At 36.6% G+C, this 24,909-nt stretch overlaps 2 protein-coding genes across 2 annotated transcripts; both read left to right on the plus strand.

The window, feature by feature from the left end:
- The first annotated feature begins 698 nt into the window (after positions 1-698).
- On the plus strand, positions 699-17,016 carry LOC148872909 (uncharacterized). Its single transcript, XM_088970326.1, has 20 exons — positions 699-2,418; positions 2,794-2,997; positions 8,107-8,211; positions 8,373-8,438; positions 8,524-8,688; positions 8,774-8,848; positions 8,954-9,108; positions 9,504-9,639; positions 9,728-9,797; positions 9,894-10,021; positions 10,144-10,200; positions 10,366-10,551; positions 10,692-10,784; positions 11,849-11,934; positions 12,020-12,086; positions 12,181-12,247; positions 12,336-12,472; positions 14,538-14,629; positions 14,807-14,873; positions 16,372-17,016. Exons 1-20 carry the CDS (start codon positions 1,189-1,191, stop codon positions 16,534-16,536), a joined length of 3,351 nt encoding a protein of 1,116 aa, XP_088826452.1. The 5' UTR covers positions 699-1,188; the 3' UTR covers positions 16,537-17,016.
- A 2,917-nt stretch (positions 17,017-19,933) lies between these two features.
- On the plus strand, positions 19,934-23,569 carry MSD1 (manganese superoxide dismutase 1). The gene is made up of 6 exons (XM_088970713.1): positions 19,934-20,253; positions 21,037-21,083; positions 21,188-21,313; positions 21,456-21,512; positions 22,461-22,538; positions 23,257-23,569. Exons 1-6 carry the CDS (start codon positions 19,968-19,970, stop codon positions 23,362-23,364), a joined length of 702 nt encoding a protein of 233 aa, XP_088826839.1. The 5' UTR covers positions 19,934-19,967; the 3' UTR covers positions 23,365-23,569.
- The last annotated feature ends 1,340 nt before the right edge of the window (positions 23,570-24,909 follow it).

Consider the following 24,909-nt stretch of genomic DNA (forward strand, 5'->3'; position numbering starts at 1 on the left):
TGATGATCAATCCCAAAGACCTAAGTGGCAAGTTATGACTTATTGACTGTCATGTTATCATCCATGAATACACCCTGTTTTTTATTTTTGACAGATTGTAAGAGCGAGCCCAGATCTGTTCCTTACATAGCATGTCTCACACCGACCTCACAGGTACATCCAACCGTGCAGTGAGAACATCTCCCATCAATAATGACATGGGATGTGCCTGTGAGGGTTGTGTGAAGCGTGCTGTGTGGAGCAGATCCGGTCTCGATTGTGAGGTGAAATCTCAGGCCAGACAGAGAGGTTTGTCTGTCGCTGCTGGAACATTGTATAAATATGCATCCAGCTCAGCCACCAATCAAGCCAGGTGTAAAAAGTGGCTCACTTTACTAAGACCAAAGTACTCTCTCTATCTCTCCCATTATCTCTCTCCTTTCCCTTTTGTTTTCCCTTTTTTTTTGCTGTTTCAAAACCAATACAGTACATAGCTCCTCTGGGCAGACAATCATGGTCCACATGCAAATCAAAAGAGATCACATAATTGCAACATCACGGTCAATCAATCCAACGGACGATAGTACAGCAGCATTTAGCAGAGCCATCACGTAGTGACTCATATTTTCAGAACCTGTGCGACCGTCACGTGCACACGACAGGACCCTCACGTGTTCCCATCAGGGGGCATATTCCACTGGTGACAGAACTCGCGGGGCGGGGGGTCGTCATCGTTCGTCCCGTCCCCGTTTCCCTCCAAAATAGAAAAGTGAGTCACACAGGAGAGGAGGGTCATTTTCGGCTTATCCAAACTCTTAACCACTCGGTATTTGGTAATCGAATCCAACAAATTATGTTCCAACAAACTCCCAACATATGATCTGACACCGCATATCTCGTACATGGCGAGACCCGGTATTATGAGTTTCACGGTGTGAGATTATGTTGGGAGGGTATTGGGATGTATTCTATTTGAAGGTGATCCCAATTATTGCTAATTACCTCGGTCTGATGTGTTTTACCATAATTATCCTCCACAGAATTCCATCTTAATCAAATTTCGTTTCAATCTAAAAAGAGAAACCCTTTTTCTCTTATTCGGGGCACAGAGAGAGGGAGAGAGAGAGAAGAGAGAAAGAGCGCCTCCATCAATTGTCTTCAGTCTATCTCTCTTAGTTCTCCAGCAAGAGCAAACCCTAGCTCACTCTCATGGATTCCGAGTCGGCTCAATTCCAACAAGCCCAACTGGCGGCAATCCTCGGCCCTGACCCCGCTCCCTTCGAAACCCTAGTTTCTCATCTAATGTCGTCGGGGAATGAACAGCGATCCCAGGCCGAAACGATTTTCAACCTCTGCAAGCAAAACCATCCCGATGCGTTGTCTTTGAAGCTTGCTCAACTTCTTCAATCTTCGCCTCACGTTGAGGTCCGGGCGATGTCTGCGATTCTCCTCCGAAAGCAGCTTACCCGCGATGACTCTTATATCTGGCCTCGCCTATCTGCGTCGACGCAATCTGCGCTTAAGTCTCATCTTCTCGCCTGCGTGCAACGAGAAGAAGCCAAGTCGATATCGAAGAAACTTTGCGATACTGTATCGGAGCTAGCTTCCGGGATTCTTCCTGATGGTGGATGGCCGGAGCTTCTGCCTTTTATGTTCCAGTGTGTTACTTCCGAATCACCCCGGTTGCAAGAATCTGCTCTGTTGATTTTTGCTCAGTTGTCGCAATACATCGGGGAAACCCTAATTCCTCACCTCAATAACCTCCACACGTTGTTCTTACGGTGCTTGGCTTCGTCGTCTAACTCCGATGTCCGAATCGCTGCACTTGGGGCTGCAATCAATTTTATCCAGTGTCTTTCTAGTCCTTCGGACCGGGATCGGTTCCAAGACCTTTTACCGGCAATGATGCAGACTTTGACCGAGGCACTGAACTGTGGCCAAGAGGCGACTGCTCAAGAAGCGCTTGAACTGCTGATTGAGTTGGCTGGGACGGAGCCCAAATTTTTGAGGCGACAGTTGGTGGATGTCGTTGGTGCAATGCTTCAGATTGCTGAGGCTGGTTCACTGGAGGAGGGTACACGCCATCTTGCTATAGAGTTTGTCATAACACTTGCCGAGGCAAGGGAGAGAGCGCCGGGGATGATGAGAAAATTGCCTCAGTTCATACATAGATTGTTTGGAATCCTGATGAAGATGCTTCTGGACATTGAAGACGATCCTGCATGGCACAATGCAGAGAGTGAAGACGAGGATGCTGGAGAGACTAGTAACTATAGCGTGGGCCAAGAATGCTTGGATCGACTATCAATTTCTCTGGGGGGGAATACCATTGTTCCTGTTGCGTCGGAACTGTTGCCTGTATTCCTGGCTGCTCCAGAGTGGCAGAAGCATCATGCAGCTCTCATCGCCCTTGCTCAGATTGCAGAGGGATGCTCAAAGGTATTAACGTTATGCTTTCTCATTTTGTTTGATATACTTCATCTTTAACCGGTTTTCTGTGAGACCTTCAATTACTTGTTTTCTGCCTTTGAGTTTTCTTTAGTATAATTTCTACCTGTTATATTATGGATATTATCATTTGTGCGTGTGTGCGTGGTGGGGTTGGTTGCGTGGTTTGAACTTAGTTTTGAAACTTGAAAGTCACCCATAACTAATCACTGGTCTGATTGTTCTTGCTTGTTATTATGATGCTACTTTTGATGCTACAATCTGTCTGTTTATTGTTGTATTGTTGCCATTACAAGTTTTTTTTGTGTGCCTTTTTGGTTGATAAAGTTGCTATTTTCTTTATTCTTGTTCATTGTCTTGTTGCAGGTAATGATAAATAATCTGGAACAAATCGTGTCAATGGTTTTGAACTCATTCCAAGATCCACATCCTCGTGTTCGCTGGGCAGCTATTAATGCAATTGGGCAATTGTCAACAGATTTGGGTCCGGAGTTGCAGGTTCAATACCATCAACGGGTTTTACCTGCTCTAGCTGCTGCCATGGATGATTTCCAGAATCCCCGGGTGCAGGTTAGTGGATTTGTGGGGCTTATATGCGATGACTTTTGGTTAGCAATTTACTTTCAGCTATTATCGTTTCCATTAAAATATGATGGGATGCTAAACCTTTATAACCAACCATAGTGTGATTTCTCATGAAACTATACTGGTTTTTTCTTTTATTGAGCTATATTACTTGTGGATGAAATTTATCATTTGCTTTACATGTAATTTCAGGTCTTGATGATTTCAAGAGATAAAACCATAAAAACATCTCTATCATTTTAAATCTAATTCAATCATAAGCTGAGCTTGTAATGTATTCAGCTTGAAAAATATGAAATAAATAGTCTAGCAGGATATTCAAGACGTTGTTCGATAACTTTATAGCATTTCCTTGTTCACAATATGCCATGAAGAATAGTATCAATATTTTCTTACCTCTTGTGCTTAGTTGAATCTATTATTTGTTTGGGTAAAAATATTTCAGGAAAGGAGGGCTTGAGATGTGCTATAGTGATTATATACTATACAAGGTGAATTCATCTAGTTGGGATGCTATTATGACTCTGCATCTGATGATGATAAAATCAGTATGGTTTTGGTTGTCGTTGTTCAGAGTAAACATTTTTAGTGCCTCTTAATTGAATGATTAGGTATTGATTCAACCTCATGGTTGGTGCCGTTAGGTATTGATTCAACCTCATGGATAACAGGATAAGTTAACGTAGACTGCCAATATGCAATACAAGAATGATATAGATCATTTAGTTGAAAATCTTTGTTTAGAGAATATAGAAAAGGAAGGATGGATGGGCTAGGATAGGGAATTACAGTGTTTGTTTTTTGAGAGAAAAGAGTGCAACCTTGACTATTTAGTATGTCTGTTTGTCTTTGGCAATTCCATACCAGCACACAACCAATTAAAAAAAATCTTAGGCCCAGTTTGGAAGGACAACAAATGCAAATATGTAGAGTGCAAAACCTTGTATTTTGTATTTCTTTGTATGTATTCATACTGTACATATTTGTATTTGTACTCTTTCCAAACAGAGCCTTAGGGTCTGTTTCCAATTAAAAAAAATCTTAGGCCCAGTTTGGAAGGACAACAAATGCAAATATGTAGAGTGCAAAACCTTGTATTTTGTATTTCTTTGTATGTATTCATACTGTACATATTTGTATTTGTACTCTTTCCAAACAGAGCCTTAGGGTCTGTTTGATAATATCTGAAGATGCTGTACTGAAGATTTATTGCTTTGTCTTTTAGTAAACAAAATAATTAAATAATAAATTAGTCAAGGGTATAATAGTCTACTTAATTTCCACCACATCCATTAAGGAGCCCACAACTTTCTCAAAAACTTATTCACTAAATAGGCTTTTCGGTTCAGCCACTTCAACTGTGAATGGAAAACCCCACTATTTTCTTTTATTATACAACTTATTTCTATTTGTATTCTATCAACAAACAATCTACCATCTTAGGCACTAAAGAGGGAGAAAGTGTAATTTAAAAACTAACAAAGATGAGAGAAAGGAAAGGTAGAGATTTAAACCATGCCAGGTGCATTAAAGAGGAAGATCAAAGAGTCTTGGTAAAAGATGATGAAGTTGGGGTAAAATGAAAAACTATTTAGTGAACAACATGTAGAGGGTGTTAATGGAGGTGAATTAGCAACTCTAATAATGTTAAAAATAGCATGTACCCTCATTAAATTAGAATCACTGAAGAGTGAAGGAGGTGCTAAATAAGATGAAGAAGGGAAAGGCATGGGGACCTGATGGTATGCCAATAGAAGTATCGAAAGGTATGGGAGAAGTAGGCTTATTATTTTATGACCAACTAAACTATTTAATTAGATAATAAGAAGATGCCTGAAGAATGGAGAAAGAGCAGTGTGGTAAAGTTGTAATAAGCATCGCGTGTATGTGTGTGTATTTGAGACAATTGATAGGAAAGTTTAGATAGAAGAAGAGAGATCGTCATATGTTGTTCATTGATTTAGAGTAAGCATATGATAGTCCTAGAGAGATAATATAGTGGGTCTTGGAAAAGAAAAGGGTTCTAAATGGGTATATAGAAAAGACTGTATACCATTGTCATTTTGATCAATAATTTTTTTTGATCAATATATTTTAGATTCATACATCTTCACTGCTTCAGAGAGATCATCATTTGTTGATGCAACCAAAGCTTGCTGATGCAAAACCTGGTTCTCAGATTCCAAGTTGGACAAGTTCAATTCTAGTCCGAAGGCAAAGATAAGGAGTCAAAATTCGTTTGTGATTGTCAAAATGTCAATTGACTAGAGACTTAGTAGTATTTAGTTTTTTTACATTTCAATTGTCTCTTGCAACCGGGATACTATTGATTGTGATTCTTCTGCCTCTTTAAGCCTTGATTCACTTTCTCTTTTTACCTCAGGATATCTTCTTTCAAATTCTTCAACCCTCTTCTTTAACTCACTTAACTCATCCTGGTCAGTCATAAACTCATAATTCACGCTTGGTCATCACTCTCATCCAAGTCTTTTCCCAACTATGTAGTATTTTTTTTGGTTTTGTTTTGATCAGCAAAGGTCCCAACTATGTATAGGATTTGCTAAGTGAATCCTGTTTTCCATTCCATTCTGTTGATGCGATTTCCATTGTTAAACTTTGAGCCCCTAAAATATCTCTTGCATGTATACATCCTTGTCACAGCTCTTCTACTCTTTGACTCCAAATTTTGTTATCTTTTTGAATTTATGATAGTAGAAGACATTAAGCATGGGGCCATTTAAACTCTCTATAACTGATTAAATTTTCTTTTTATTAGGGAACTTAATCTGATTACTCTTCAGAATATGGAGCATCTTTAACAGTAAAGGGTCTCTTCTGGTATTTATTGATACACCTATTACCTATAAAAGGTATTCATTGACAAGAATGATGTATGCATCATATGAGCTGTTGAAGTATATGTCTATATGATGCGTGTGGGTTTGATGGAAATGGAGAGAAATCAGGGCATATTTATTTTCACCATCCCTTTTGTACAATTACATATGAATTTGATAATCCTAATTGATTTGCTTGATGGTAATCAAGGTGCAGGCAGTGATTTAAAAGGTGCACCTAGGCGCATAGGCGAGGTGCATTTTAGGGTATGTGCCTGGCCTAGGCACTAGGTGCCAGTCCTTTCATGCTTCATATGTTTGATTTTACATGCTTGGAAATGCTTTATATGTTTGGTTTTGTTTTTAAAGTTTCATTTGAATATGTTTTACATGTTATGTTTAAGTATTCTAATTTTAGATGATAGTTTTTTTTAAACATTTATTTTAAAATTTAAGTTTATATTTTTTATTAATGTTATGTTTTTTTTTTTATTTTTTTACCTTTCTTTTTTTTTGCCTTTTTTGAAATTTGTGACATTTTTTTGATTTTTAAGCATTTTTTACTTTTGTGCCTTGCTTCAAAAAGGCACACACCCGCCTTGCGCCTTGGGCGCAAATTGCCTCTTACACTTTTAAAACACTGGGTGCAGGGTGCAATAGGAAATGGGTTGTCTGGAGTGGATATGTGATGTCAATTACATGACACTTTTGGTATTGGACTTTTTGTCTCTACTAGCTAACTATACCCACCAAACTCTATTTTCTCATTGTTTGGTTAATTAATTAACCATGCCATGTTTTGTTATACTATAGATTCTTATGGGCTTTTAGTTTTCTTTGATTGCAATAACTGCTCCTGATGGTAATTAACAAAATGCTGGTGGTGTATCATTTAATTCAAAATCTCATTTTGTGGAGGTACAATGGCCTATGTAGTGCTTGCCCTAGTTGTTACTATTATTTATCCAAACACCGGCTTTGGTCCTTTTAGTCAATAAGTGGTTGTTTTAGTCAACTCACTTGTGTTCAGTCAAGTCAAAGTATTGCATTATCAATGATTTTGGGCAGTTTTGCTTAAAAACCACATTGTCTAAGGCAAAATGCCCTAGGAAACAATGGAAGAAAGGCACAGACCCAGGATGTCTGGGCAATGACTGCCACCATGAGCTACCATTGCAATAACACTGTCTGTTCTTGCAATGTTTTACCCTTATCTTTTGTGAACCATGTACTGCTTTGGCTTGTATGTGAAGGGAAGATGCCTGAGAGGGTCTAGATTTAGCATAAGAATAAACTAGCACAACACTATGGTGCTAAAAGGAGATTGGTACTGAGCTTGGCAAATTACATCAACGGAAGCCTGGGCCCAGGGGCATGTATAATTCCTTAATTTATAATGTCTTATATGTATGTATATCCATAATATGTGCATATACGTCTGCTTGTTTGTTTGTCTATATAGCATGATTAAGTGTTTTGCATCTTTTATTATATGTTTCATTTGTCTTTCCCTGTTTTTGCCTAGATGACATTCTGTGTTGTTGCTTAATGTATTGGGTTCTTTTGTGTTTTTAATGCTTAGGCCTGAGAAAGCAGTCCCATCAAAGTTCTCAGACTTGGAATGAAATGTAAACTGTTTTGGTCACTAGGTCATGGGTTGAATGGTTCGATCATCTGACTTGATAAAAAAAAGCATAGATGGAAAATAAAAGAAATATAGAAAATGGATTCAGATTAACTTTTAAAGCTATTTTACAGTTTTTACTTGAGAATAATACTGAAGCAATAAATTTTATTGATAAAAAAGTAAACATTTAAGTTACAATTTACAAAACCTATTTTCCAAGAATTGGATGATCTGAAAACTATTTTGTCTGCTGGTTACCAGTTAGAATGGCCTGGCTGTTTGGTCTGCTTCAAGCCTGGCAACACTAGTTCACGTGCCATTGGTATTGTCTATTTACTTTGACTCTGGACTGAATTGTATAATTGCTTCAAGTTATACATATTAATTGCAGAAGTATTTTAGTCTCTGCTATATGTTCACATTTTGTTTTTAAACTTTGGGCTGTAAATCACTTTTTACCCAGATATGTTTCTCACTTTGTTGTTTAATGTGTTCTTGTTTTCACCTGAACTTGAGGTGTGACTTAACATTCTTTGGTGTAATTATTTTTTCCAATATATCATTTAATTGCTAGTTCTTTTGGGAACCTGTGGCAATTACTCAGTCCTTTGTTGGGTGTCTCTTTTATAGGCACATGCTGCTTCAGCAGTTCTCAACTTCAGTGAGAATTGCACTCCTGAGATTCTGACGCCTTACCTAGATGGGATAGTTAGCAAACTGCTTGTACTTCTACAGGTATATGATTACCAGAACCAATCATTTTCATGTGACTACTTATATATTTTATATACATATGTGTGTATCTGTTTCCTTATTTTCATTTATATATGAAAGAAGGTTATGTTCTTTGGTTTTGTAGATGTTTGATTGTTTGATGAATGTTTTGTGTCATCCAGAATGGGAAGCAAATGGTGCAAGAGGGGGCTTTGACAGCTTTGGCATCTGTTGCAGATTCGTCACAGGTACTACTTTTTTGATCCTTAAATGTGCTTAGTTTTTAATTTTTTTTGACTTGGTTTTGATCCAACAAGTGATTTTTATCTGTAGGAGCGCTTCCAAAAATATTATGATGCTGTTATGCCATACCTGAAAGCTATCTTGATTAATGCAACTGACAAGTCTAATCGAATGCTTCGTGCAAAATCCATGGAGTGCATTAGTTTGGTTGGTATGGCTGTTGGAAAAGAGAAGTTTAGGGATGATGCTAAGCAGGTGATGGTTAAATTTGATGATCATAACCAGATAATTTCACTATTATTTATCGTCTGGGTCCTCATCCTTTATTGTTTTGTTAAAGGTTATGGAAGTTCTTATGACATTGCAAGGATCCCAGATGGAAACAGATGATCCAACCACAAGTTACATGCTTCAGGTGCTTTTTATTATACCAGTTATATCTTATCTGTATTTATCATGGGCCATGAATACGTGGCATTTATTGTTATGAATATCGATAAATGGTTAATTTATGTTGCAGGCATGGGCTAGACTCTGCAAGTGCCTAGGGCAGGATTTCCTCCCCTACATGAGTGTTGTTATGCCCCCATTGCTTCAATCTGCACAACTTAAACCTGATGTAACCATTACATCTGCAGATTCAGATGATGATATAGATGAATCCGATGATGACAGGTTTGTGATGGAGGTTAAGGTTTTACCTGGTGCTCGAGTGTTTTGCCCATTTACACATGAATATCCTTCCAAAAGTTAAGTGTAGTTTTTGGGGGGTGGGTGGGTGAGTGAGTTTAAAGCAATTAATCAAAGATGCAGTTAAGTGTAGTTTCACCATTAATCTAGAAATACTTTGTTTGCTTAGGATACTAATTTAAATCTTATAATCAACTTTGATTTGGGAAAAACAACCACTTTATTTGGTCCATGTATTGGCAACATTATGGTCTTGTTCTCTCTCTCTCTCTCTCTCTCTCTCCCTCTCTCCCTCCCTCCCTTACTAATTTTAGGTATTATTAGAAGTTTCTTTTTTTTGATTGTACTGCTGCTTTTTAATTCCTATATTTCTGTTTCAGCATTGAAACTATTACTCTTGGTGATAAAAGGATTGGGATCAAGACTAGTGTCCTGGAGGAGAAGGCGACAGCTTGTAACATGCTATGCTGCTATGCTGATGAACTGAAAGAGGGCTTCTTTCCATGGATTGATCAGGTTTGTTGTATTTACTGGGTATGGATTCTCCACATTAGGTCATCAACAAGATAGTGCCACTAATTGATGTCATACATATGAAGTGCAGGTTGCGCCTACTCTGGTTCCGCTTCTCAAATTTTATTTTCATGAAGAAGTTAGGAAAGCTGCTGTTTCAGGTGTTAGCTTGACTCTAATTTGAAATCACTTCATCCATTTTCTATTTGAGTTCCCATAAAGATTCTTGATGTTGGGAATGTAATATGTGCTTTCAGCTATGCCGGAGCTACTGCGTTCAGCCAAATTAGCTATTGAGAAGGGGCAAGCTCAGGGTCGTAATGAGTCTTACATCAAGCAATTGTCTGACTACATAATACCTGCTTTGGTGGAAGCTTTGCATAAGGTCATCCTTCTGTGTGATTAGATGTTTTTAGTTAGTACTCAGTCTTACAACATATTTAATGTTGGTAGATGGTTTTGACTATTTGGGTATTGAAGTACTCTTTAAACTGCATTGCCTTTCAGGAGCCTGAGACAGAAATTTGTGCAAGCATGTTGGATGCTTTGAATGAATGCATACAGGTTTGTCCTGCCCTTTGGTGTGTCTTTTATTTGGGGAGGGAGAGATGTGTAGGGTATGTCCATTTTGATTAGTATCGGAAGCAGTTTATAGTTGGCTATTTTTCTACATCCTTGTGAGGGAGCCTGTGATGTTACCTTACAAGCATTCTTGTATTTCTGTTTTAGATTTCTGGGCCACTTCTGGATAAAGGTCAGGTGAGGTCCATTGTGGATGAGATAAAACAAGTAATTACAGCAAGTTCAACCAGAAAAAGAGAAAGAGCAGAGAGGGCCAAAGCAGAGGATTTTGATGCAGAGGAAGGCGAGTTGCTTAGAGAAGAAAACGAGCAAGAAGAAGAAATCTTTGACCAAGTGTGTCTTCAAAATCCTTTCTTCTTGGATGTTAATGTTAATTGTTATTTCATATTGGTATTCTACTATTATTTTTGATATTCTAGGCAATATGTACTGCTTTTACATCTCTAGCCTTATGATTCTTTGCCTGCATCTAGGTTGGTGACTGTTTAGGCACTTTGATCAAGACATTCAAGGCGTCTTTCTTACCTTTCTTTGATGAGCTCTCTTCTTATATAACACCCATGTGGGTAAGTTCATTATCAAAGAGTGTACCTACCATCTATCATCTTTTATGGCCTTGCTTCTACATGATGTTACATTTCATGAACGATTTATAGTTCCAAGCAAAAAATGTATGGATAATACTAATGAACACAAACATATGTCTGTAACTGCATTGGCATTTCATACATGCAAATCTTTACGTAAATATCTGTACATATATTTGCATTTACATATGCCTGTATGCACAGACATGGAACATTGTTGGTGCAATATCTCAAGATATATTGCATTTGTGTGGTCTTGGTTGATGCTATAATGGTGATGATGGTATCATAAATGTATATATGTAAACAGAAATAGACTTTGAGTGGTTGTTTCTTTAAAGCAGATGAAGATCATATAATTCTAAATAAGGAGGATACACATTGGAGGGGTTTGGCAGGCTTATAGATGGACTTTATTGTAGTTGGAAAATTTTAAGGTTTCTTACTAGCCAGTTACTTCTTTCACTATTCATTTGTTATTTGAAATAAGTAATTATTGGGGTGGGTGGAGGGGAGCATATCTCCTTCACATTTCTCTATTTCCAATGATTTTTTATATGGTTGAGTGGCAAAATTTTATTAGTTCCATAAAAAAGGTACAAATAGTAGTCTTGCAGCCCAAGGAGGTGGTTGGCCTCACATAATGCTCTTTAGAATACAGAAAGCATAACCTTTTTACATTACTTGGCTGCAAAACATGCTGTCCCTCATTGCCTTTATCCACCAAAACACCCACTAAGTTTTTGCCCTGGTAACTGTTTTGAGATTTCATTCACATGGATCTTTGATTAGTGAGTGCTTGTAGGCTAGCTATCTGAAGGTAGTTTTGGGGAATCTGCATTGAATTTGGCTAAAGTAGATAAAACATCTCTCTAGAACTGTGTGGAGTTTGTTTTCATGCCAAAGTACAAATGTAATGATTTTGTTACCTTTTTCTTTTGAACTTGATAAATGTTGAATGTTGATAATACTTGTTAATTTTAAGGGTTGTATTTGAATTATTTAATTATTCTTTTGGTCTTACAAGGCTTTTATTAATATAGGGTAAGGATAAAACGGCTGAAGAAAGAAGGATTGCTATTTGCATTTTTGATGACATTGCAGAGCAATGCCGGGAGGCTGCTCTCAAGTAAGTGCTAACCCTTAGCTGATGATGTTGAATCATATCATTAAAATTGAGTGCATTGTGTTGAACATTCTAAATGGTGGACCAGATATTATGATACATATCTTCCCTTCCTGTTGGAGGCTTGCAATGATGAGAATCCAGATGTTCGACAGGTTTGAACGACAATATCCTGACTCATGAAGTGGTTTTCTTTGTCTGAACTCATTTTACTTTTCTTTTATTCATTTTGACCCGCAATATTTGCAGGCTGCCGTTTATGGAGTTGGTGTTTGTGCCGAATTTGGTAGCTCTCTGTTTAGACCTCTTGTTGGAGGTATGCTGCTTATTCTGCTTGTGTATCTTCAAAGAATTATGGATTTTTTTGTTACGTTTTGAGCTATTTTATTTTCTGCTTCTTGCAGAGGCTCTTTCAAGGTTAAATGTTGTGATAAGGCATCCTAATGCACTTCATACGGATAATGTAATGGCCTACGACAATGCTGTTTCAGCTCTTGGAAAGATATGCCAATTCCACCGTGACAGTATTGATGCAACTCAGGTGTTTAGCTCTTCTTCTACAATACTTTAAGATTTACGTTTTTTATGTATTTGCTTTTTATTTTTTTGAATTTTGTAGAGATTTGTGTCTTGCTTTAGAAAGGGGTGTGTGGTGTGTCTTGCCTTGCTCCTTGGGCACTGACAGCTCTTGTGCTTTTCTTGCACCTTGTCCTTTTTAAACACTGATCCCTAATTACCAATTACTGGCAAACTTCTAACTTGGTTTTTTTCATCCTTCTTGTTAGTTCTCTATCTTCAAACCTGCTCTCTTTGTTTTCTTCAACAAAATGATTGTACATGCTTCTGCTTCCTTGGTCTTATTGAATTTATTTGTTGAAGTTAGATCAACATATTTATGGTTTGTCACAGAAATTTCTTTTGATGTTTTGGATGCCATGTAACATATTGCCTACTTGGTGTGTTTTATGTTATGCCCACTTGTGACATGATTGTTGAGTTACATGATTTTTTTAAACATGTTATGACCTCGATGACATATTTTCCATGGCACTTAGCAAGCAAGGTGATGGGAGCGCATTGTTGCGCTGGGCATCATTTCTTCATAAAGAATAGTCTTTTGTAATATGGAGATACCACAAAATGCCATGTCTTCATGGATCAGAATGGCAAAACAGAATTCATGTAGCTGACCCCCTATGGTTTATATTACATATATGATGCCATAATGAGTCATTGTCCTTTACATTGAAATAAATAGTAAAACACCGATTGTAGGTTCATATCAAAGCACTATTGCTGCCAGGCAATGATGCTTTCAGTCATTATACTCAATATATTTGCAGAATTTTTATAGAAAAAGAGATTATACTTGAAAAAATAAAGGGATAGAACCATGTTCACTAAGTGACAGAAAGGGAGAAGAAATATTTTTGATTGATGAAGGATAATGAAACATAAGAAAATTAAAATAATAATAACAAAGGCAGGGACCTGGTCCTGTCTTAGATTTTTTTAAAGCTGCAACAGTACATAAATTGGTTGGTTGGGTGTGTCAACACTGATGCTATTAATTTACAACTATGAGGATAATCAAGGCACTGGCAGGAGAAGTAGAGGCTTTTTTCAGATGGATTAGCAGATTGGCAAATGAATCACTTGCTAAACAAGGGGTTTATAGGGGCCATTTGGGCTAGTTTGTAAGATTAAGATGTAAGGGGCTCTGGCTTGTTGGGAGTTGAAAACCTGTGCCTTAAGATACAGTTCTATTAAATTTCATTTGGTTGTACCAAATGAAAAAGCAGAAAAGGAAATTAACAGAAAAAGAATGGGAGAATATCAGAGAAACATGTAGTCAGAGATGGGTTAAAAAATTTCCTAAATCATATTGTCAGAGAAACATTATTAGGTACCTCACAATTCTATTAATGTATTGTATATAAATGTCTATTTACTCATTTGACTGTTCTATATTGAATGAGAGTATGAGACACAATTGTTTATGTGATACATAAACTTTGATATTAATTAAAATATGCTCTTCCAAGAATCTTTTCATTTCCTAAAATTAAAATTTCATAGTTGTAGCTGCAGGAGCCTTTTTATCTTGATGAAGTTTTCAAGGCAAATAAATCCATAAATTTTCTGACTTAAGTATTTGAAGCATGGATCTTTCGCCCTTGAAAATCTAATGTTCCATTCATTGGAACAGCACCATAACTGTTAGCTTGATGTTGATTGCAAACTGAAAAGCACTGCACAAAGTATTGCTGTATAAAAGGTTGCAAAGAATTATTCTTAGTTAAAATTAAAATATAAAGAATGGTTTGACCTTTTGTGGTCAAATGAATGAACATTTAAAGTTAGTTCAACAGCATTCTTGGTATCTGGGGGCAGGTGATTCATTCCGATACATAGGTGAATAATGGGTGCTCAATGTGGTCTCTAGATATTTGGCAGAAGAAGGGGTTATGCAACAACAAGATCATCTTATTGAATTTTCTTGCTTATTAACTTCCTGCAAGTAGGCTGTTCTGTAGTTTTTTCGTTCACAAGAAGTTTGTGACATGCACTGTTCCATTTTGTAACTTGGCTATGTTTTGTGACAGGTTGTTCCAGCCTGGTTAAGCTGCTTGCCCATAAAAGGTGATCTTATTGAAGCCAAAGTAGTGCATGATCAACTGTGTTCTATGGTAGAAAGGCAAGCATTTGATTTCTTATTGCGATGGATGGATGGTCTAAAATAACTTCTAGCCTTTGTTCTTTTACGCTTGTTGCACCACTTATTTTTTCCGTTTAGGTTTGCAGTATATTGATTGTTAAATTTCACCCATTAATTATCTATCAAAAAAGTTTTATCTATTATTTTTTTTTTCAGGTCTGATAGAGAGCTTTTGGGACCTAACAACCAATATCTTCCTAAAATTGTTGCGGTATTTGCTGAGGTAAGCGCATCTTTTTATGGCTGTCTCATGTTTACTTGGGTGGCTCTAACCCTTAGCCCCGGGCTTGGTATATTATACTTATTGATCTTGCCCATCTAATGTTACTATTTTTAAATGTGTTTCTGTACTTCGAGCATTGATCCCCTACTGGGGGTGCAACTTGGGGTAGGTTAGACTGAACCCAACCTGAAAGGGTTGGGTTGGGTTGACTATCAGGTTAAGGTTAAGGCTGAGTTTTGCCAACCTGACTTCACTTCAGGTTGGTTGGGGTTGACCCCTTTGAGCAGCCAGACCCAATCCAAACCGACTCTATTTTTGCTCTAATGCTATTGTGTGTGTGTGTGTGTGTGTGTGTGTGTGTGTGCACATATTCCTGATCAGCAACTAAAAAGAGATTTCATTAAGAAAAAGGAGTGGAGAGCAATACAATCTAGCCTCAGCTAGCCAACCCACTGCATACATGGATGCATGGAATTACAAATGATTAGCGAGCCCGGAAATTTCTCATTTCTTTTAACCCCCTTTTTGGCTAGGTTGTCTGCCAAACATTTGCAGATTTAGGAACCCAGATACATAAGCAATTCAGTTCAGCGATTAGGGCTTCTCGGAGTTTGTATCTGAATCTCCATAACCCTGTTTTCTCATCCTTTAATCAATCTTTAACTACCATGGAGTCCCCTTCTATTAGTATAGTGTTGAACTTTGCTGCTTTAGCCATCCTTAATCCTGTAGACTGACATCACCTCGGCTGTGATCGAGTCTGCCTCTCCTTGAGGATCTGAGCCCATTGTTAGCATAGTCCCTTGATTCCCTTCATTTCTGAAAACTCCCCCAACACCTGAGGTGCCGGATTTGAATGTTTCTATTTCAAGTATGAAAAATGTGAATATCAATTACATTGAGGCTCTAAGAGCATAATTAGTATTTTGAACCGTGGAGTGGATGCAATTTTGATGGTTTGTAGACATTAATGATAGCATCTATTTAAATAAAATTGCTAAGAATATTATCTACAAATACACGGCACCTCTAGATGGTGGCATTTTTTTTTAAATGATTGTAACATAATAGAAAAGGATAATGGCAATGGAGCATTTGATGGAGCACAATGGCAGGATAAGATTCCTGTTGTAGCCAAACTCAAATAATTGGTGTTAAGTTGGCTTATACACTTCTTGATACGCCACTTGGGATATACTTGCTCAGACGAGCACATACCAATGTTCTTTTATTCCAAAGGTAAAGGTGTGAAATGACCAATTTAACCAAAAAAGCGACATTATTGAAGGGGCAATATTCATCACATATTAGCCTAGTAGAGTATTACTTTCCCAGGTAAATGAGTCGCTCAGGAATTGTTCTTTTCTGTGGGATATGTATGGGGGGCTATTACATGTTGATTACAACAAATGGAAATCAGTGTTTACTAGAATTTTATGATTGGATGGTTTCGTTCCTTAATTTCTTGAATTTTAATCTTTTGCCTTATTGGGTGTAGGTTCTATGTGCGGGGAAAGATCTAGCAACAGAGCAAACCGCCAGCCGGATGATTAATTTGTTGAGGCAGCTTCAGCAAACATTACCACCTTCTACCCTGGCATCAACCTGGTCATCGTTGCAGCCTCAACAACAGCTTGCATTGCAATCCATTCTCTCATCTTAGTTCGCTGGCATGAAAGGGGCATATTGTTATACCCCCCTTGGAGAAATTGCTGTCCCGTCGGTTTGTGTCAATCATATATGTTCATTACCCATTCTTTTTCCATAAATGTGTACCCATCATTCCCTTGGTGTGGATTTTTCTGGCAATCCGGTGTCATTTCGATGGTTGATTGAGGGTGAAAGTTTGTGCAGGTGAAGGAAAAGTTTTGGTTTAGTATGTGTATATTACAAGAAATTCGTAGTCCAGGTTTTTTTCCAGAGCAGGAAAAAAAAAGTAAAGAAAAAAGATGGCAGTTGTGGCTTTAAGAGAGGTCCTTGTTGGTCAGTGCGCGAGGTTGAGAATTGTGGTTTAGGCAATTCTTGTATCAGTTTTGGTATTTTTTTTTCTTCTCATTTTTTTTTGTCCCTTCGGAATGTGAGGATCTTGCAAATTATGGAGTTTAAATTATATATTCATTCATATATTATTTCATTAGAGAAAGTTTAGTCCATTGTCAACTCTTTCCTAATGGTATCAAAATTTAAATTCGTGTATAGCCCCACGGGCATCGTGATTCCATACATAAAGTCATTGCTCTTGCACTCTGGTATCGGTTCTGTTCAGTGGACTGGAGATAGCGGCATTAAGTTCGATTGTAAATTGGTGATTTCTGGGCGGTGGGCTGAGTTGCATTAATACTTGGGAAACCGTAGCCGCTTGGATCTAACAAGCTCAGTCCAGATTCCAGAACAGACCTCCAAATATTGAAATTGATTCTACTTTTTAGTGGATGTTATACAGAGGTCTTTGGATCTCATAAGAGATCAAGGTTCAAAGTATAGGAAATGTAAGGTTTAGACCTGGCAATTGGGTTGGGTCAAGGTACTTTGGGTTGATTTTGGGTTGGGTTGAATTTTGGGTTAGGTTATCAAATGCTAGACCCTAATCCTAAATGTTCGGGTTAGGGTTGACTTATGGATCAATTCGGGTCATCCCTACATGAAAAATGTCAAGATTAAAAGAATTAACCTTAAAATTTTAAATATAAAATAAAAAGTTTGAACATTTAACAATTCAATGAGTAAACAATAAAAAGTAAAGACTAAATAGAAAAGAAATTAAAGAGTGGAAAGTTCTAACAATGCACACATAATCCCAATTAGACTTGACAGTTGGGTTAGCGGGTTGACCCATGACCCAACCAGCCCAATCGATTTTTTTGGGTTGTGTCGGGTTGGGTCATTTTCACTTCCAAGTAGCTAAATATGAGACCCTAACCTTGTTTTTTCGAGTTGGGTTGGGTCAATTTTTTGCTAGGTCTAGTAAGGTGTATTGAAAAGATAATTTTAAGAGATGTATTAGGATAGTTTTTAGTTGTGTCCAACATGGACTAAGAGTTCCATATTGGCAACAGCCACATAAACCTCCAATGTCATGGCTGGGGTTTTTATAATTTGAAATGTAGAACTGGTTGTCAAAGTTTTATTGGTTTCTGAACCAACCTGCAATCTAATTTTAAATGTAAAACTAACTTTGATTATACTTTTTTCTTTAAATTATATATTTCATTTATGTTATATAAAATATTTTTTACTTATCACTTGATTTTTGTTTGTCCATAGTATTATTTGACTCAAACCACTAACCTACCATCTAAAAATAAAAATTGTTTGTTTTATAGGTTAACTTTATATTTTGTATTACATTTTTATCATTGATAAACTCATTTCTTATGTATAAAATTTTATTTTGTTCAATATAATGAATGGGCAATATTAGAGATGTACCCAATATTTTATTTTTTATAAATATATAACATTAGATATGTGTCCAAAATTTTGTCTATCTTTTTTTTTTAATTTTTGTGATTCTTTGTATTTTCTATTATTAAAAATTTTATTATTTTATTATGACATTATTTCATTTCTAGGTAGATTTATAATTTGGCGTTTCATTTTCATCATTTATAAAAATGCTTTTTACATTTCATAGTTATTTATGTTAATGCTTATCATTTAATTATGACATTATTTATTAATCCATTTGACCCCCAAATGGTCGAATTGCTTACCCACCACCGAGAGGGAAGAAAATGGTTTTGTTTTTAAATTACTCTTTCAAAATATTTATTGTTATACACTTATTCAATTAAAATTAATATTGTGAATTTAATTACAAGAATTTAATGATGAGAAAAGTATATCTTAAATATAGGATTTAATAAGAGAGAATAGGAAAATATTTTTATTTCTAGTTGGTTTTAAAATTTACATCCCATTTACATCATTAATAAAACAAGTTTCTTATTTATCATAGCTATTGTTGTTTAATATGTATGTTAAAAATGTTTTCAATTTTTTTAATTTCATTTTTTTTCTTTTAACTATTTTTTAATTTTATATTTAATCGTGGTAACATGGATTAAACTATTTGACCCAAAATGATATAATTTCTTACCACCATGTAGATGAAAACACTATTTTTGCTAGGTAGATTTTAAAAGAATAAACTTTTATGTTATTTGAATTATTAATTTATTAAGTATGGATTTAATTAATAGAACTTAATGATGAGAAGAAACAAAAATGACTTAAATATATAATTCAATGAACAAATATGCAAGTTAATAACTTAAATATTGAATTTAATGAGAGAGAATACATGCATTGAATATATTTAAATTACCTATTTTCAACTCATTTAATATGAAAAATTGATTACTCTATTTGCCCTCATTTTTATCAATTAATTTAAATATATAGGGGTAAATTGTGTCTTTAGAAAATTCCAGAAATACTCTTAAGATCATTTGTGCTTTTTAATCAACGCTTGAATCTCCTATAGGGTCCTTACTTTTTTGGGTCATTTACTAAAACACCCCTATAATTTCAACATTTATTAAAATCTACTTTATAGATTGTATTTTACTAATACACTTCTTATAATTTGCAATTAATTTACTTAATTGACATTCCATTAAATGACAATATAAATGAAAGTTTTGACCCTAAGAACCAATTGGAATCCAGAAAAATATGGATAGATCCAATGCAAAATTTTAAATTTTACTATAAATTTATAAATATTCAAAATGTCAAAAACCCCCACTCTATACATGCCCGCCCAAAAAGTGTTAAAAATTCTGTCCCTGCTGAACCGTTTTTCTCCCTGAATTTAATGGAAAGAAAGTAAAAAAAATAAAATTACACGAGCAGTCTCTAGTAGTGTAGTCTAGTTGGTCAATCTTTTTTTTTTTTTACAATGAAATATTAGAGATGATTTTATAATAATAAAATGTGGGGTAATTACACGATAGAAAATTAGTAATGTATAATTTACCGAAAAAAGGTACGCCGATGTATAGAATCACAACCGTCCAACTTGATATAAAAGCCCAAACTTGACGTTTGTTTTCCTTGCGCTGATCAAATTGGAAGAGTTCAGGAGAAGCCATGGCCTTGCGATCTGTCATCAGTCGGAAAACCCTCGGAAGTCTAGGGTTAGGGTTTAGTCATGCTCGGGGGTTGCAGACCTTCACGCTTCCTGATCTTCCCTACGATTACAGTGCTCTTGAACCCGCCATAAGTGTGGAAATTATGCGGCTCCATCACCAGAAGCACCATCAGACTTACATTACCAACTACAATAAGGCTCTTGAGCAGCTCGAGGAAGCCATGGCCAAGGGCGATTCGTCCGCAGTGGTTAAATTGCAGGCCGCCATCAAATTTAACGGGGGAGGTAATTGCTTTTTTTTTTTTTTTTTTTTTCATTCGCTTCGATATATGCTCTCATTTCTGTTCATTTATTGATGACTGTTCTTATAGGGGATTTATTATTAAATCTACTAAATGTGACAGCACACTTTCCTGTGATTCGTCTTTTTCAGTCTTTCTTTTCCAATCCATTGTATTTTGTTGCTTGATAACGTGGTATGCCGAGGACTATGACCTTTTTCTGCATTTGCAAGTGCCCTTTCCTTTCGTTACACCTTTATCTACTGATCGATGCTTGAGTAATGCATTTGTGACAAAATTGAGTAGTGAAGCGCCTGGTAAAGGAATTCCAGAAGGGTTTATTAGCTTCTTGGCGTTTCATCAGTTGTTGAAGATACATGAAATTCTCCTCTGAACAGAGGAGACTGTATACAGTGTCTGATAACATTTGAGATAGAACCAAAGAGATGAGTTTTAGACAACTATTAGCTCTTTGGAGAGAACATTTTTTTGGGAGAACGCTTCTCCAAAGAACGTATTGCATGCTTTCTTCTTTAACAAGGAAAATGCATCGTATATTGCCTTCTAGCATATTTACTATTTAGGACGACTTCTGCTTTCTTTGTTAGCCATTTTTTTAAGGCACATGTTGCCATAATTTACAGATGTTTCTTATGTGTCAATTCCTGCATTATTTAACAGACTTGTCCACTTGGTATTGCCACCAACATCATCATCATCATTTGTTGTTGTTGGTCGTATTTACTCTCTATTTAGTCTAATGAATAATAGTAAATTTTTATTGCAGGGCATATCAATCACTCTATTTTCTGGAAAAATCTCATTCCTACTAGTGTAAGTCAATTCTTATACCTCATAAGTTTATCTTTATTGTTTGTTTGTTTGTTTGCTGTTAAAGTTAAGAGTTCTAAGCATGTTTTACCAAAACATTCTTGCAGGAAGGAGGTGGAGAGCCCCCCCATGGTGCCCTTGGTTGGGCTATTGACACACATTTTGGTTCATTTGAAGCATTGGTGAAAAAGGTAAATGCAGAAGGTGCTGCTCTGCAAGGTTCTGGTTGGGTGGTAAGTTTGGCTCCATGTTAAAGTTCTGTTGTTTCATTTCATTTTATTTTCTTATCTTTGAGACTTTGACTAGGTGGTTCAAATTTCAACCTGTTAATTATCTTTCTTGCCTTTTCTTCCTTCTCGTGTTTTAAACCGGCAGTGGCTAGGCGTGGATAAAGAATCACAAAAACTTGTGGTTGAAACAACAGCAAATCAGGTGAAGTTACGCAGTTCTGAAATCATACTGGTGTTTTGTGTATTCCGATGCATATCATGTTTTCTGGTAATGATTTGGTATACAGATTAAGTTGTTGAATTTTTAGTGCCTCAGAGGACATTGTTTCAGGATGGATGGATGACCTTTTTTTTCAGCATAAGAGTACTTTGAATCTTAGTTTGTTATCAAGCTTGGAGACCCAAGTATACTCATTGTGGGCCTTCTATGTAAATGTCACAAACTAATCATCCCATTATCAAAAGAGTTCTGCAAGACCAATATTTCTATGGTTTTAGGCAATTTATTGATAAATGAAGAAGAATAAATATATGTAACTCTCAAATTTATCTAAAAGAAAACATATGTTACTCCTATAAGACTAATGTTTCTGCTTTCTGTAAGGGATGGCAATTGACACCAATTATTTAGGAAATTTGTAATGCTTGATTTTGCAGGTAAAAGTAGTCTATCTATCACAAAGTTTAGGGAACATCTCCCCTCCCAATTTAATGCATTGGTTTCTGTGCTGTCTTTTAATCAACCACTGTCTGGAGTATTAGCTTCTGCTGCAAGCTTCCATTGCTAGGTTTTGAATAAATTAATGTTCTTAGAACCCTATCTTATGTAAAACTGCAAGCTTACTGGTTACAGGCGTGCCAGTTTAATCAGCAGTTAAATTGTTCGGCCTGTAAAAATATCATTAAATACCAGGACCCAGAAAGTTCACTGGATCACTGGACTTGGTCTCTGATAATACTGGAGAAAATTTTGAAAGCTTTAACTTGGGATTAGTTTAGCATCTTTCCTTGCTTATATATGCATTTTCTTTGTTTATTGTGTGAGAGCTATCTTGTTCTATGGTTATTCTTTTTCTTGTAGAGGATATAATTATAGTGCATCATCATATCGTATGCGTGTATCGTTTTAACTTGATTTAGCTTGTTACAGGATCCATTGGTTACCAAGGGGCCAAATTTAGTTCCTTTGCTTGGGATAGATGTGTGGGAGCATGCATACTACTTGCAGGTGAGTTCTGTCTTTGAGATCATTCATACAAGAGATACTCAAATCTGCCATTATTCATGTTCTTCAGCAATTCACCTGCCAAGCTCCCTTTTCCATTTCTTTTTCTTCACTCTATCATTATCCTTAGGCAGTGGTAAAATCAGGCCTTGTGAAAAATTTCAATTTGGGGGGCATGTATTTCATTTGATCATCTTTTTCCATGTCAGACTGGAAATTATAAGACAGTTTGAAGATGCCTTGTTTATGCAGTCAAAAGGACAAACAGGCGTGCACGTATGCACACGCATTCATGCATACAATAAGTGGGTCCTGTTCATGATAATTGATAAACCAGGAGTTGGCAATGAAGATGTGGCTTGTCCAGGACTAATTCTCTTTTATAGTCAGGATTGGTGTGTTCATTTTTCCAAATGGCTGAATAGGAGAAAACATTCGGCAGAATGATCTAATTATTCTAATCTTACTGGATCATTATGCACTTCTATTACAACATTTGATCGGCTTGTCAGAATTGTGAATATCACAGAACGGGGATTCTTAATGCAAGTGTCTGGATGTGCATTCATTCTAGCATATGCGACGCATTTAACTGAATGATTTTATTTTAATCCTTTATTCTCAGCTGTATATTTTCTTGTTAGTCTAATATGCTTGGCTAAGTTTAACTAGCTGGTGCTTCCCATTCTTTGTTGTTGACTTTTGGTTTGTCATGATGCAGTACAAGAATGTCAGACCTGACTATCTCAATAATATATGGAAGATTATTAACTGGAAATATGCTGGTGAAGTATATGACAAAGAATGCCCGCACCCCGAATCAAGGTAAAAACTTTGTGGTTCTCCCGCATGGATCTGGAGAGATGCCGGTTTAGAGTTGGGCAGGCAGTCTTCACGAAGGGAACAATAATAATTTGTTGTGTGGATGATTAAGTTTTCTGTTTCTGCCATGGTGTACTTCTCTTGGACTAGTGTACTGTTACAGATGTTTTTCCCTGCTCCAATGAATAACACAACATGTTGCTTGTTTTATATATTGTGACTACCTTATTGTCAAACTGGATAGGTGTATTATGTTGCAATATCTCATGCGGTGTCATATGAGGATTGAGGAGGTAATCAGGTAATGGTGTTGCTTTGGATGCTCAAAATGATTGGAAAAGCTAGGGGACATGTGTTTTAGGTAGCAAGCTTTATGAATGCATTGCAGCATCCGGGTTCCTTCTGCTTTAGAAAGGCATCCGGAAATAGTAAGCCGACAGGCCCAATGTTAACCAACAATGGCATAGTTTCTGTCTTGGCAATTAGCCTGGGGACTGATTCCGAATTTGATCTGTTCGGTTCGGTTTCAGTGAGAGTCACAATGGTTTTATCTTTATGGGTGTGTACATCTCGATCGTGGGGTGGGTCGGTAAGTGTTTAATTGTAGGAGCTCCACTGTAGGGGTGAATTGAATTCTGAGGGGGCTGCAATTCAAATTTCCGAGGGGGATTGTAGTCCAAAAATCCCATAATTTAATTTAATTGTAATGTATCAAATTCGGCACAAGGGAATTCTTTGCGACTGTGTGAGAGTGACTGTTAGGCCGAGTACCCAGCTGCCTATTGACTGATGAGGAGTTTGACACCACCGTTTATAGGGTTAGATAGATGGGCCAAAGTCATGAATCATGAGGGCTTCCAGACTTTCAATGCCTATAAATTTTTGTCCTGTGTCTTTCAGAAAAAGGTTTCAATGTTGAAAGAAAGGTTCAAAGTATCAAAATACGTATTGACCAGTTCAGGGGGTGGGTAAATCTTAAACCGGGCCTAAAACCTATCGATACAGCTCGATTTGCCTCAACTCGTATCAATATTTTGAAGATTGAAAGGATTCAATGCCCATGCGTGCTGAAAGCCTGAGAGTTAGAAAGGTGGGGGACGGGGGTCAGTAGGCTGCTATTATTACTTTGGTGGAATGTTTTTACCTTCAATACAAGGTAAAAGTATTGTGAGAATGCCGTTGTGGAGTTCCGATCTGCTCACACAGAGCACGCTACAAACCATCATCGCAGTGCATCGCAGCTGTGCATTGGGAACACTTTACATGGATGATGACATGGTAGTGTTTGGCAAGTCTTTTTAGAAAGATCTTTTAGTAGCTTAGATAATCAAAAGATTTATTGAGTTTTTGGGGTTTTGTCTTTAAAACATGGTTTTTAAAACTAATCCAGTGATTGAATCGGTCAAGGGTCTGATTATTGGGTCAAACGGTCTGACCATTCAAACCGAACACTCAGCCCGTTCTGACAAAAAATAAAAAATGGTCAAAACTGTTTGAATGATTAACTGCCCTGTTCAGCGGTTCACTGACCAAAATCAATGGTTTTGAGGGG

Source organism: Nelumbo lutea, chromosome 2 (assembly GCF_056320005.1).
Source record: "Nelumbo lutea isolate HS-2025 chromosome 2, American lotus-T2T, whole genome shotgun sequence".
Lineage (NCBI taxonomy): Eukaryota > Viridiplantae > Streptophyta > Magnoliopsida > Proteales > Nelumbonaceae > Nelumbo > Nelumbo lutea.

Coding starts and splice junctions, on each gene's coding strand:
- LOC148872909 (XM_088970326.1), top strand. CDS start 1,189: ATGGATTCCGAGTCGGCTCAATTCCAACAAGCCCAACTGGCGGCAATC. Junction 8,439..8,523: donor CTGTTGCAGATTCGTCACAG/GTACTACTTTTT, acceptor TTTTATCTGTAG/GAGCGCTTCCAAAAATATTA. Junction 10,785..11,848: donor CTTATATAACACCCATGTGG/GTAAGTTCATTA, acceptor TTATTAATATAG/GGTAAGGATAAAACGGCTGA.
- MSD1 (XM_088970713.1), top strand. CDS start 19,968: ATGGCCTTGCGATCTGTCATCAGTCGGAAAACCCTCGGAAGTCTAGGG. Junction 20,254..21,036: donor CATCAAATTTAACGGGGGAG/GTAATTGCTTTT, acceptor TTTTTATTGCAG/GGCATATCAATCACTCTATT. Junction 22,539..23,256: donor AGCATGCATACTACTTGCAG/GTGAGTTCTGTC, acceptor GTCATGATGCAG/TACAAGAATGTCAGACCTGA.